General features: G+C 28.6%; 1 protein-coding gene across 1 annotated transcript; it reads left to right on the plus strand.

The window, feature by feature from the left end:
• Positions 1 to 1969: 1969 nt before the first annotated feature.
• On the plus strand, positions 1970 to 7914 carry LOC114746762 (beta-glucosidase 12-like). Its single transcript, XM_028935044.1, has 13 exons — positions 1970 to 2041; positions 2552 to 2621; positions 3234 to 3292; positions 3702 to 3777; positions 3865 to 3942; positions 4106 to 4193; positions 4393 to 4648; positions 5126 to 5241; positions 5665 to 5882; positions 6534 to 6565; positions 6659 to 6761; positions 6888 to 6996; positions 7749 to 7914. The coding sequence occupies exons 4-13, from the start codon at positions 3717 to 3719 to the stop codon at positions 7912 to 7914; spliced, it is 1227 nt and encodes a 408-aa protein (XP_028790877.1). The 5' UTR covers positions 1970 to 2041; positions 2552 to 2621; positions 3234 to 3292; positions 3702 to 3716.
• The last annotated feature ends 6157 nt before the right edge of the window (positions 7915 to 14071 follow it).

Genomic DNA, 14071 nt, shown 5'->3' on the forward strand with positions numbered 1-14071 from the left:
GAAAACATTAAAGAAAGAATAATCAAAACAATTTGAAAATGAATCCTCTATATTGAGCCATGCTTTAGTTAGATATCTCAATCGTAAAATTCAGCCGAACTTGAGGGTTTTTTTTAAATTCTATAATTATTTTAAATGTATATTTATTTATTTATTTGTCTGTGTATATCTTAGTCAAGAATAAAATACACTAATCACCTCTCTATTTTATTTAAATTATAAAAATCTTCCATCTGTTTTGAAAATATATATAAATCTCTTTTGAAAGTGAACTGAATGTTATACAAGTCTTCTTGTATATTTGACATTTCATTTTCATCCATCCAACTGTTAGTTAATTATTATGTTTGACTTTTAAACTTTTATTTTGACTAAAATACCCCTCATTAACATAAAAATTTGTTAAACATTTATAATTGTAATAAAATAATAATTGTTGATACAACAAAAATTAATTTTAATACATGTATTTTCAAATTTTCTAATATATAATAAAATTTATTAATTTTGATTTTTCATCACAAATATTAAAACTTATTTACTTAGGTTTCTTTTAAATGGTTACAAAATATATTAAATACATTTTTTCTCATCATATAATATAAATTATCTATGAGAGATTGTAGAAATTATTTAAATTCATAATTTAAAATTTTTAGATAACACTTTTGTTAAAAACATTTACAACTTATTTACTCAATTATATATTTATTTAAAAAATTAATTAAATTGTAATTCAATTTTTTTATGTCTACATCAGCTAAATTATTGAATTTTCTGTCTTGATATGATAAAAATATTAAACAATTATTTTGAAAAATGAAAAGAATTGAGGAAACAGAAAAATTTAAATTCTTCAAAACTTTTTAACCAAAATTTAGGGATCTACTATCATTAAGGATGAATTAGTAATTAAAAATATTTTTAATATAAGTTTTAATAAAAAAAGCAACCTTTTGGAATATTCTTAATGGAATTAATAGTTTGAATTTAAGTATATGTTTTCAAAATAAAAAGAAGGTTTGTGTAATTAAAGCAAAACGTAAGGGAGGTCAAAGTATTTTACTTTTTATTCAATAGTTAAATTTTTATTATTACTATCATTTTAGTCAATAATTCAATATATTTAGAAACCGAAAAAACTATGAGAGTTATATACGTGGCATGATATCTAGATTTAAGATATTTGGAATTGAGATTTAAAATTTTAAAATCAAACAAAAAATTTTACTTTTAGAATTAAGATATTTAGAATTCATACAATTAATATTATCTCATGGTTGCTTGTGATTATATTTTTATAAATAGGGGATAAAACTCTATCATATTTTGTCTTCTTGCTATTAAATTAATCAGTTAATTAAGAAAAAAAATGCTTCTAATACTCAGCTTCAAACTTCTATAAATAGGAGATGCCATAAAACACAAAAGAGCGAAGAGATTAAAGTGAAAGTTTAGATTGTCTCCGAGTAACTTGCGGATTGTTAGGTAAGTTCGTTATCTTACATGATTTTTTTTTGGCCACTAATATATGGTTTATCTCCTGTAATATGGTTGAAGAAATTAATTATAAATTGATTGATATTTTAATTTATTTTCCTAATATTACAAAAAAAAGAGGGCAAGAAATAAAGGTAATACTACTTTGAAGTTATCTTAAACTAATTGAGTGGAGTTTTGACCCAACTTTTTAGCATAGCATATGGTGATCGGATTATCCTTACCCAACAAATTCATCTGATGACTGAAATTTAAAAATATATAAATTACATATAACTCATTTGTTATCTGATGATTGTGAAGCAGGATGAACAATATGAACATGAGATTCAGAGAGTTTCAAGTGGCTGCAGCATTATTCTGGGCTATTGTTGCAATAACATCATCGTTTTCTTCGATCGAAGCCGTTGCATTAAAATCAGAATACAAAATTCTTGAGGTTGCACCAAAATTGGAATCCAAAATTCTTAAAGTTTCCTTTCTTAATCGGAGTAGCTTCCCTGCTGGTTTTGTTTTTGGAACGGCATCCTCTGCATATCAGGTTGATTTTTCATACACACATAGATTGAGTGTTTTGTGAATATGTTGAGAAATTACAGCTACAAGCAGTGGTTTAGAATTTAATGGCATCGAGTTTGAACCTTGAGTAAATAATTTTATTAAATTTTTGTTGGGAGAATTTCTTCTCTCAATGTAATTCTATCGGGTTTCGACCTAGATATGATTTTTTTTGAATATTTTGTGGTTCGATGAATGTTTTTTGTTGAAAAATTTGGTTAAAAGTCTTTGTTTGAAAACTTAATTAGCTCAAAGAATATCAATTTGAGCGAGTACAATTATGATATGTAAATACAACATATTTTCTACGCTGTACAACACAGTAAAATATATGTTGTATTTACGGATCACAGTTGTACACACTAAAATTTAGGTTTTTTTATCTAATTAAATTTTTGTATAGAAAATTTCCCTTTTTTGTTTATGTATTTTACTAGAAATTTATGTTTAATATAATTTAAGCTATGAATTAATACATTTCTTTTAATTACAGTACGAAGGTGGGGGTAGAGATGATGGTAAAGGACCAAGCATATGGGATACTTTTACCCAAAAACACCCAGGTATACATATAAAAATAGTATACATTATTTTTAGCCCTGTATTTTAATATATAAAGTGGAGTGGCAAATTTATTTATTGTAATATTAAAAAGAAGCATCAGACGCTACCATAATAAAATATTGGGTACAAAAATACCCAAACTTTTTAAAATGAGACAAAAATATCAAGTCCATTAAATCCACCAAACGTTTGTTACTTTTTTCTATGGAGACCCACTTTAACATGTGTTTGCTTCCGGCCTCTCCTCATAATTAACTCTCTCATCCTCCTTCCCTCTTCTTTTGTAGAATCATGTGATATTTATCTTTTTATTGCATGAGAAAACATGTAATATTTATTACCACTAATGAGTCCAATTGGTAATTGTATTAGATTCTAAATAGGAGATTAAGATTTCGTCACGGGATTGCTTTTTCATTCACAAATATCGAAGTCAAGATAATGTTTTGAGAGAACTGAGTTCCTTTTATTCTGCCTAATTATTATAATTAATTGTTATATACTTTCTAATATAATTTTTTGGTAAATTTTTTGATATTTCATATAGTTTATAGATGTTTATATATATGTAACGGGTAAAAAAACTTATTTATTGGTGAAATATAATGCAGAAAAAATAAAAGATAGGAGCAATGGAGATGTAGCAGTTGACGAATATCATCACCACAAGGTATGGAAAACGAATGAATGATTTTAATAATAATAACAAAAAAATTCTCTGAATATTTGAAGAATTTTCAAAAGAAAATCCCTGTTTCTTTCATTATTTTTTGAATGAATGTTGCAGTTTATGGTTATTTTTTAAAAAAAATGAATGAGAAAAATTTGATGCTTAACAATATAGCAACATAGTAATATATCCTTTCCCTATGATTATTAAAAAAAAACAAGAAGAAGAATTTTCCCCCGGAAAAATAAGTTATTCATAAATCTATTACAATGTCAATCGCAAAAATTTGTGACAACAATTTGTTTTAAAAGATCAACACACATCTATTCTTATTTTTCTTTATTTGAATTTTATTTTTGGCTGTCATAGCATTAAAAATAATAGGTATATATCTCTACACATATTTCAGGAAGATGTAAGGATTATGAAGGATATGAATTTAGATGCCTACAGATTTTCAATCTCTTGGTCAAGAATACTACCAAGTGAGTTAACTGTTTAACATCTTTTTTTTTAACGAATTTTTATTTTTAAATTTTAATTAATAAACTTTATATGTAAATTTTATACAGAGGGGAATCTAAGTGGAGGGATAAACCAAGAAGGGATCAAGTATTACAACAAGCTCATCAACGAATTATTGGCTAATGGTAACATCATATCCCAGCCTTTTTAATAATTTAGAATATATTATTGATTATTATATTATTATATGTTAAAAGATAGTATTTTTACTAAAAAAATTTGTAATTAGATTCAACCTAATAATTAAGAAATTTTAATAATAGCGATGAAAATTGATGGGACTTGCAGGGATGACGCCGTTTGTGACACTTTTTCACTTTGATCTTCCTCAAGGGTTGGATGATGAGTATGGTGGCTTCTTAAGTCCTCGCATTGTGTAAGTTTCTCTATTAAAATTTTAAAATTTAAGAAAATTATCTATATACATAACATAAAGTTTGGAAAAATGATTTTTTTATTGCCTTTCCCAATAAATCTATTACGTGTGCAAGTGATATTCTCATGCATAATGCTTAATTATTATGGATTTGTTTTTGTGAATACTTTGATGATCAAATATGTGGAACTAAATGCAGGAAAGACTATGTGGACTACGTGGAAGTATGCTTCAAGGAGTTTGGGGATAGAGTGAAGCATTGGATCACATTGAATGAACCATCGGGTTACAGTACGGGTGGCTATGGTGACGGCACTGAGGCTCCCGGCCGCTGCTCTTCCTGGCTAAACCCTAATTGCTCTGATGGCGACTCCGGTACCGAGCCTTACTTGGTTTCTCACTATCAGATTCTTGCTCATGCTTCTGCCGTTCGACTCTACAAGACCAAATATCAGGTTTTCCATTTTTTTCTCTTTCAATTTTTATAATTTCAGCTCAATTATTTCTTCTTCTTCTATTTTTTTTAATAGTTTTTCTTCTTTTTTAAATTAGTGGGTATATATTATTTTTCACCTACATTTTTCAAAAAGGAATATAAAATTGAAAAAAAAATTAGAAAAAATCAGTACGATGTCATAAAGGAAGATATGTAATCACTAAAAAGCCACACAACAACTAGGCAGTGTAGAATTGTTGGTTTTGATGAAGGAAATAACAAAAGATCCATCCTAGCTACTTTGTTATAAGATTTTTTTCTTGGGGATTTCATTCCTTCCTTACGGCTTCATAGAGATTGTTTCAAAAATTTATATGGATTGGTGCAATGAAATTAAGTAAAAATTTATACTAGTATAATTTGCTGATGATGAAAACTGGTTACTAATTAAATTAAAACAAAAGCAAATTATAATTGGGATGCATGCACTGTGTAGGAATCTCAAAAGGGCTTGATAGGCATAACATTGGCGGCCCATTGGTTCGTACCTTATTCGCAACAGCAATCCGACCGACATGCCACGTCACGAGCCCTTGATTTCATGTTAGGATGGTCAGTATGCAACTTCAAAGTTAAATCGCAGGAATACTACTTTTAATTCTTAATATAAGAATTAATTTATTTTTTAATTTGATCTTAAATATAAAACTACAATCTATTTTTTGGATCATATTTATCTTTTTTTTTAAGTAGTCTTTTTACTTATAGTAATTGTATATGTTAAAAGTTCCTTCAAATGATAGTTTTAGTTAATACATATAATTAGTAAGGGTATTCTAAGAAATTCAATGATTATTTGTTATAAATAACTAACTTAACAAACTTTTTTAATCTATTTAAATTAGTCAAGTAGTTTTTATATTAAATACAGGAGGTAGTAATAATTATAAAACAAACAAATCATTAATTAATTAATGGTGAATCATCATTAATTCTTGCTAATTGGTGCATTGTATTGGATTATATAATATGCAGGTTTATGGAGCCGATAACAAGAGGGAAATACCCAAAAAACATGCAAAGTCTGGTGGGAAGAAGATTGCCAAAGTTCACAAAAGAAGAAAGAAGAATTGTGAGAGGTTCTTTTGATTTTGTGGGCATAAATTACTACACTTCTTATTATGCCTTCCATGCTCCCAAACCCAATGCCTCTCAACCTAACTACTTCACTGATTCTCGTGTCAACCATACTGGTAATTCAAATTACTACTTCCACTTTCGTTACCTTCATTATTCCCTTTATCATTTACAAACACATTTTACTTCAATGCACTACTCATTTTGTATATTGATTAAAAATGTTTTCCAAGTGTTTTAACTAAGTTTGGAGTGAGCAATGCTATTTATGAATTATGAATAGTAAGTCTTATTATATATATGTGTGTGTGTGAGAAAATTGGTGAAAAGTTCTTGTTTTGAAAATTTTATTGATTAAAAGGTCTTGATATGCTTCTATACTCAGAAAATATCAGTACTCTACAGGATTTCATATATAGAAAATATTGATACTCTAACTTAGATCCTCCCATGACAAATAGAATTCTCAAACAAGAGTTTTTCACTAATTTTCCCTATATATATATAAATTTTTAATTAGTATTGTATATTTTTCTTTTAGAAAATATATAAATCACAACTATAAGCATTAATAATAGTAATACTGGTCCTTTAAAAGGGAATTTTAATATTTAAAATTTTAGGGACACTTTTACGATTTTTTGGGTCTTTAAGTTGAATTTGTTATAAACTTATTAACATTATTTCAATTTTCTATTATTGATTTTTTCTCATTGTGTCAATTTATTTTATTGATCTGTCACTATGTTGTGTGATATAAATGGTAGGTGTGCGCAACGGTATCCCCATTGGTCCAAGGGTAAGTAGGTAATTGCACCCATTTATTTTGAAATAATAGTTAATAATAATAACTCATTTGATGAAAAATTGCATTGATTTGTTGTGAATGCAGGCTGCTTCAGAATGGTTGTATGTTTATCCAAGAGGAATTAAGAACTTGTTGCTCTACATCAAGGCTAAGTATAACAATCCCTTGATTTACATTACTGAAAATGGTAAATAAATATTATTATTATTATTATCATCATCATCATCATCATCATCATCATCATCATCATCATTATTATATATGTTTCTTCGAACTTATAATTATTTATTATTAATTTTTAACCTACTTGTAGGTGTGGATGAGTTAAATAATCCAAAACTGCCACTTGAGGAAGCCTTGATAGATACTTTCAGAATTGATTACCATTACCGACATCTTCATTATCTTCGATCTGCAATCAAGTAATTAATGAACTACCTCTCTGTTGCCCACATATGCAAACATATTTTAGCTCTAAATTAATTAATTAATATCCTCTTAAACTTTATATACTACTTCATGTCCTTAATATAGGAGTAAAATAACTAATTTTGGGTTATTAAGAACAATTAGTTAAGTTAGTTATTTGTCACAAATATATGTTGGTGTCTTTAAAATATTCTCTTCAATCATGTTTATTAGATGTATAGAATTATCTCTTGGTGAGAATCCTTTATAATCAATAGGAATATTTTGAGAAAAATAAAAGAAAAAATAAATTCAGGTATTATATTTAAGACTAAATCTAACTTTCAAACTAGTTTTTATATTAAAAACCGGATGTAGTAATATGTAAATAACTTCTCCAACTTTTGAAACTTTACAATAATCCTCCTGAACTTTTATATTGTTTATATAGATAACTATCATACTATTAAATTTATCCACTAATAATCTACAAATAGCTTAAAACTTAAGGAGTTTATCTGCATATGACTCAAAATTTTAAGAAGGTTATATGAATACAAAAATAAAGATTAAGAGGTATACAATTGATCGTTTAAAGTTATCTACATATAGACTTGAAAGTTTAGAAGATTTATTATTAAGTTTTAAATGTTGAGCAGCTTATTTATACATATGATTCTGAGTTCAAAGAAGTTTTAAGTAATTTAGTCTATATTTTAATATTTTTACATGCATTAATTTGAATTTTTGTTTTTGTATTTAACAGGGATGGCGTCAATGTAAAGGGATACTTCGTATGGTCGTTGTTGGACAATTTTGAATGGTCTACTGGCTACACGGTTCGTTTTGGGATCAACTTTGTTGATTATAAGAACCACTTGAAAAGATACCACAAACTCTCCGCTCTGTGGTTCAAGAATTTCCTTCAATAATATACTTCGAATCAAAACAATATTTTCTACTAGCTCTTATAATTAGTATCGGATGCAGAAAAAACTGAAGTAAATGTAGTTTTAAATAGAAGAACTGAACTACAAGATAAACTATTGTCTTTGATCTCTCTTACTTTCGTTTCTTTTAATATTATATTCGACTTCTACTCATTTTATACTCTTTTTTTTTTTTGTAATCACTATTCTATCATTTTGTTTTGTTGATTTTTTCAAAAAATTTTAAATGTCCAATTCACCTCTGTTACACAACTAGCTTCTTTCAATTGATATTATAGCGATGTCAATCGACGAAGGATCAAATAATCTCAAATGCAAATATCATAATTGATTGTGAGTTTCTTTTACAGCATGCTATAAGAGGGACAGTTCATTTACAAGTTACTATGTCTTGAAGATATAGGCTCTGATTACTCGAAAATTAAAATGAGATTCTATTGTGAATTTCTTGACGACTATATATAGAATGTCATTAAAAATGACATCACGTTCAAAATTGGATCATCTTGTGATGAACATGTGAAGAAGTGGATTTCAGAGCAATGCAAATTCTGCATAATGCTCTAGGTGAAGGAGACTATGAGAAGGTTGGCCAAAAAAGAAAGGGAAAAAAAAAGAAAAAAGCAAATAGACCATGAGAAGATCAAAGGATACTCTTATGCCAAGCAATTTGGGAGTCTCTTGATCGTCTCTATGGATCAAAGGGTGGCACGTGCGATGCACAAGGGCATAATAAATTAACGATAACTAAATATCAAGAATGTACTCATTTAATATAGGGATTGATATTAGTCAATTATCCATTAATTATTTAATAATACTATAAGAGAATAAACTATAGAATTAATTTATTGTTAAATGACAATAATTATTGATTCACCCAGTGTGATGACATTAATTTATTGTCAATAACATCAATCGCACAGAGGATTTGTAGACGATAGTAATAATTAATATTGCAGTCTGCAGAGAACTAAAATAAAAATAAAGACTGTGCAATGGTGCAATATTGACAAAAGTTTATAAAGACTGAAAAAAATTATAATATCAATTATTAAAATCTCGTTTGTATGACTTGACAAATTTCAATAATATAGTGCATTATTCACAAGGAAGCAAATACACTGAGCAAATGTAACTAAATACTAAGATGATGATATGATTTTCTTCCTTTGAAAATGTACCATGCTGTATTGGTAAGGGTGATTCAATGTGAATTTTTCGGTGCCTTAACGCGGTACAATGAAAGTCAAGCATGGACCTGCTTATGAATTAATGTGATTCCCACTGTACTATTTACCAACAAAAAAAAAAGGATTAAATTGTTTCCCATTAAACCTACACCCTGATATTAAAACTCAATACGGATCGTCTATTTTTACTAGTGAACCGATGAATCATTTTCTTGACTAATCTGATTAAGAGTTTTGAGCAAGCAAAATGAGTTAGATTTGAGTTGAAAAAAATAGCAGTTTGTCATATTTATGCTTTAATAACTTTATTTAGTTAAATTATATGTGATTTATACATAACTGTTCAATTTGCTTATGAATTAATATCCCTTTATTTAAATATTACTCTCTTTAGGGTTAAATATATGAGTATTTTTTTTATATATTTTAGTTAAATTATATTAATCATGATTGGATCAGATTCTTGAACTATTGTTTTTACTAGTTCAATAATCAAGCAGTTTTTGGCCTACACCTTCTGTCTCATTCTGTCTCATTAAGGTACCAACAAATTAAATGAAAGCAACTCAATGTTCCTCTTACTTCATTATAAATTAAGCTTACCATAGTGAATTATAAAATTTGGTATGAACTAATTATAAAAATAAAAGAAATATTTCAAGATGAATTCAGGTTATTAAGGTGATCAAATTTTGGGAAATACAAATCTGCATTCACCGCACAATGACAAGATATCCTTTATATGGAGTTAATTGCCATTAGGTTCCAATGTCCTTGAACTTATCAATCTGATGCTTTTTGTGGACCTTAGTATCATGTATCTAAACAACTGACTAATCCGAATTGAGTTTTGTAAGACCACTTTGTGTAGCAGGATCTCCCAACAAGTTTTAACACAGCTGCATCTCCATGGCTTAAATAGGAGATCTCACCCCTTACCAGTTCAATCACGCGCTTATTGGTCCTTGAACTTGTCAATATTCTCATGAACAAATAATTTTACTCCTTCAGTCCTTAATTTAGGAATTAATTGTTAAGTTGATATTAGTCCTAAATGTAAGATCTATTTTTCTTATTTATCAACTATTTTTCTAAATTGTCCCTATTGATATTCTTTCAACCATAATCCAGTAGAAGAGGAATGAAGAATATTAAAGAAGATGATTATGGTATTTAAAAAAAATATGTCATTTTTTTATAATTAACTAATTTACCTAACTTTCTTAATCTAATCAAATTAGTTAAATAGATTTTAAATTAAAAATCAGAGCAATATTAATTGATGATACGTGCGAAACGTTATAGTTTCAAGGGACAAAAACCACCGAGATAGGGGGGGGGGACCAAAGTCTACATTACACGATGCTTCTCAAAAAATTGTTGTCAAGGAAACTAAATTAAAATCTACGCAATGTCAGTAGCAAATGATTTAAGAAAATGAAGAAGAGTGCTCTAAAAAGTATAACTAAATTCATAAAACCACCAAGGAACATTTGAAAAAAATTACATATTCAAAATGATGGATAGAATTTAAAAAACTGGAGCCTTGGGTATTCAAAAGTTGTTTTTGAAGCTAATTTGCCCTGGAAGTACAAAATCATAGCAATATTACTCCTACTGTTAAAAATATTAATACTCAACATTATTATTTTAACAGTCAACACAAGTTTTTTTTAATGGTGGGTGCAATATTGTTATGATTGTAAACTTTCAGAACAAAGTTACTTCCAAAAAAACTTTTAAGTACCAAGTACTCTTGAATAAAAACTTTCAGGACAAATTTGTATTTTAATATAAAAAAAAAGACAACATTAATAAATAGAACGAAATTACAATCAAGCCTCATCTTTCTTGTCCCTGATAAAAGAAGGTGCTCGTAATAACAAACATTCACTCTTCTAATGTTTCAAAAATCTCCAATCGCGATGAACAATATCAGGACCAAAGTTGTTGAAGCTAATAACGAAGGGAAAATAGGCAATCAGAATTTAATCGGGAGAATTACAATGAGGTTCTAAAAAAAGAAAAAAAATTACAAAATAAGTTTCAGTTGTCATTTTTTACTCTAGAACTAGTTATTCAGGCTGTTTAGGTTATTAGTGAGACCTTTTAGTAATTACTTCTTTTTTTTTGGACTTGATTGTAATTCTTCCAATTTAATTAGTACAAGTAGAATGAATATAAATGAGAACCTATTAAACTATGTAGGCAATCAAGTGCCGCTTCATGGAGTCCTTTTTCCAGACACCCTCTCTAATGGCTCCTACACAAGGAAAAAATTAATTTAAACCCTCCAGGCCTCACACAAATCATATTAGGACCTCAACCTATAATACTTTGAACTAAAGACTCTTCAACTAAAATAGATCATTTACATAGGATTCTCAAATGAGACAAGTGTAAAGCATACTTGAATCTTGGAGACAGATAAAATTAGGGGTGCGTATTCGGTTATTCGGTTCGGTTAATGCAAATAACCAAAATAACTGAATAACTGAATAACCGAATGTGGTGTAAAAAGAACATCGAACCGAAATCGAATGCAGAGAGATAACTGAACTGAAATAATCAAAAAAATTTCAATTCAGTTAGTAGAGTAATTCGGTTATTGAGCCTTTTTAAGATTATTATGGCCCAACAAAACTAGACCCATTATTTTTTTTTTTTGGTGAATTCCTTTAACATAGCTGCCTCTACTGATTCGGTTTTGCCTCCTGATGACACCAAACTATTTTTGCACTTTGATGACACCAAATGACCCAATCTATAATAATAATCCAAGACGCTCATTCATGATTGCAACTCTTGATTCGGTAAGCCAAATGCACGTTGATGACATCAAATTTAAAATATAAATACATAATAGTAGAATAAATAATAATCAATCTCTTTCAAGCATCAATTTATAAAAACATACAAACCAACAACAAAAAAAATCCAAATATAATTAAAATTACAACAAAATCCAGCCAATCCTAACAACATAACATGTGAAATTTAAAATTACATCAAAATCCAGCCAATCCTTATGTCCAAATTCCTTGCATGCAACTGCCACCAACACCAAGTCATCAACAACTGCAATTAAACAAGAAAATAAGAAAATTAGAGAGTGCACAACTTTAGAGCTAAAAAAAAAAAACAAATTAAGCACAAGATTTGTTTACTAAGTATTTTTCCCTGGCATCTACAATATATCAACAGTTGCCTCTAATGCAATTTTTTGCAAATCTACACACAAAAAAAGAAATTAGACTTTATATATTACAACAAATCAAGCATTATATTATTCTTATAATGTTAAGTAAAATATTACCAAGTTCTATCTTTTGAATATCATCATTCTCTTCTTTTACAATATATTGAATTGAGTGTCTAAGCCAATCTTAAGCACAAATTAGAGATTGCACAGCTTTAGGAGTTAAAGAGCTCCTAAATGAATCTAGAACTTGTCTTCCAATGCTAAATGTAAACTCTGATGCAACTGTGGAAATTGGAATAGCCAAAACATCTCTAGCCAGTAGAGAAAGAATAGGAAACCTAGGACCATTTAGCTTCCACCAACCTAAAATATCAAAATCTTCTTTATTAACCTCAATTTCTTCATTCAAATATCTATCAACCTCAGTTCTGCTAGTTCCTCCACCAAGACACTCATTCATGAACTCTTGTTCCTCAATATCAAGCAATTTTCTCACTTTTACAATAGGGTCATAATTTTCATGACAATCCCCTTGTGTGGTATGCACTGACTCCCTTTCAAATTGGGTTGAGGGAGAAAAAGTGTTTGTATTCATTATATAAAGAAATCAAAAGTTCTTTAATATGTATCCCCAAACTTGTACCAATTGCACTTGTGTGCATTTTATATAAGACAAATTGCACCCAATCTAATTTATATCGGGGATCAAGAACAGCAGCAATATAAAGAAGTTAGTTCATCTTCATAGGATTTCCCCAATACTTATCAAAATTCTCTTTCATTCTGTTTGCCATAGAAGCCAATTCCCAAACATCACATTTCGTCCACTCATTCAAAAAACGATATAGCTTATAAATTTCACGAGAAAAAAGTATTAGATGTTACAAATAAAGAGCCAGAAATCTGCACAGTAAGCTCATAAAAATGACCCAACATCATGATCATCCTCCTAACATTCTTCCAATTTTCAGACTCAGGCACCCCCTCTCCATCTTCAAGATCAAATCGAAAATAAGGATCTTTATCCTCAAACCTTTTAAAGGCTGCCTCAAATTTTTAAGCAGCCTCTAACATCAAGTAGGTAGAGTTCCACCTAGTTAGGACATCTAAGCATCAAATCTATTTACTTTGAATCTTTTTATCCTCACAACTCTCTTTGAACTTTTTCATTCGAAGGGGTGATTGCCTAATAAAGCAGACATCTTCTCTAACCTTTTTCACTGAGCTTCCTATTTCCTTCAACCCATCAGTAACAATCAAATTAATTATGTGCGCAACACATCTCATATGTAAGAATTGACATTTCATAATTGAGTGACCCCAGTTCATAATTTTTCCTTCTAAGTATTGAACCATAATGTCATTAGAACCGGCATTGTCCACAGTAATTGTGAGCACCCTTTCAATTCCCTATTCAAGTAAACATTTTTCCATTTCTATTCCAATATCTTTTCCTTTATGACTAGAAATTGGAATAAAATTCAAAATCATCTTTCTCAATGTCTATGCATCATCTATGAAATGAGCAGTAATGCACATGTAATTAATTCTTTCAGAAAGAGAGAAAGTTTAGAGAGATGTTATTAAAAACATGCTTTCATTCATAAGAGGTTATTACAATATTCGATGCCCCTTCAAAAGACCAAAGGCTCATTTATATAGACTTTTAGATTGACTAGAAGACAACCTTGAATTATTACACCAATAATACAACTCTACTTTATAAAAGTAAAGATTTTTGATA

Source organism: Neltuma alba, unplaced genomic scaffold (assembly GCF_004799145.2).
Source record: "Neltuma alba isolate B1F8T4 unplaced genomic scaffold, ASM479914v2 tig00005091_pilon, whole genome shotgun sequence".
Taxonomy (NCBI): Eukaryota; Viridiplantae; Streptophyta; class Magnoliopsida; order Fabales; family Fabaceae; genus Neltuma; species Neltuma alba.

What these genes read in the sequence shown, in the direction of transcription:
- LOC114746762 (XM_028935044.1), top strand. Translation starts at nt 3,717, where the DNA reads ATGAAGGATATGAATTTAGATGCCTACAGATTTTCAATCTCTTGGTCA. An exon ending in CAACGAATTATTGGCTAATG is followed by an intron (nt 3,943 to 4,105) that starts GTAACATCATAT and finishes TGGGACTTGCAG; the next exon opens with GGATGACGCCGTTTGTGACA. An exon ending in CTTGATTTCATGTTAGGATG is followed by an intron (nt 5,242 to 5,664) that starts GTCAGTATGCAA and finishes TATAATATGCAG; the next exon opens with GTTTATGGAGCCGATAACAA.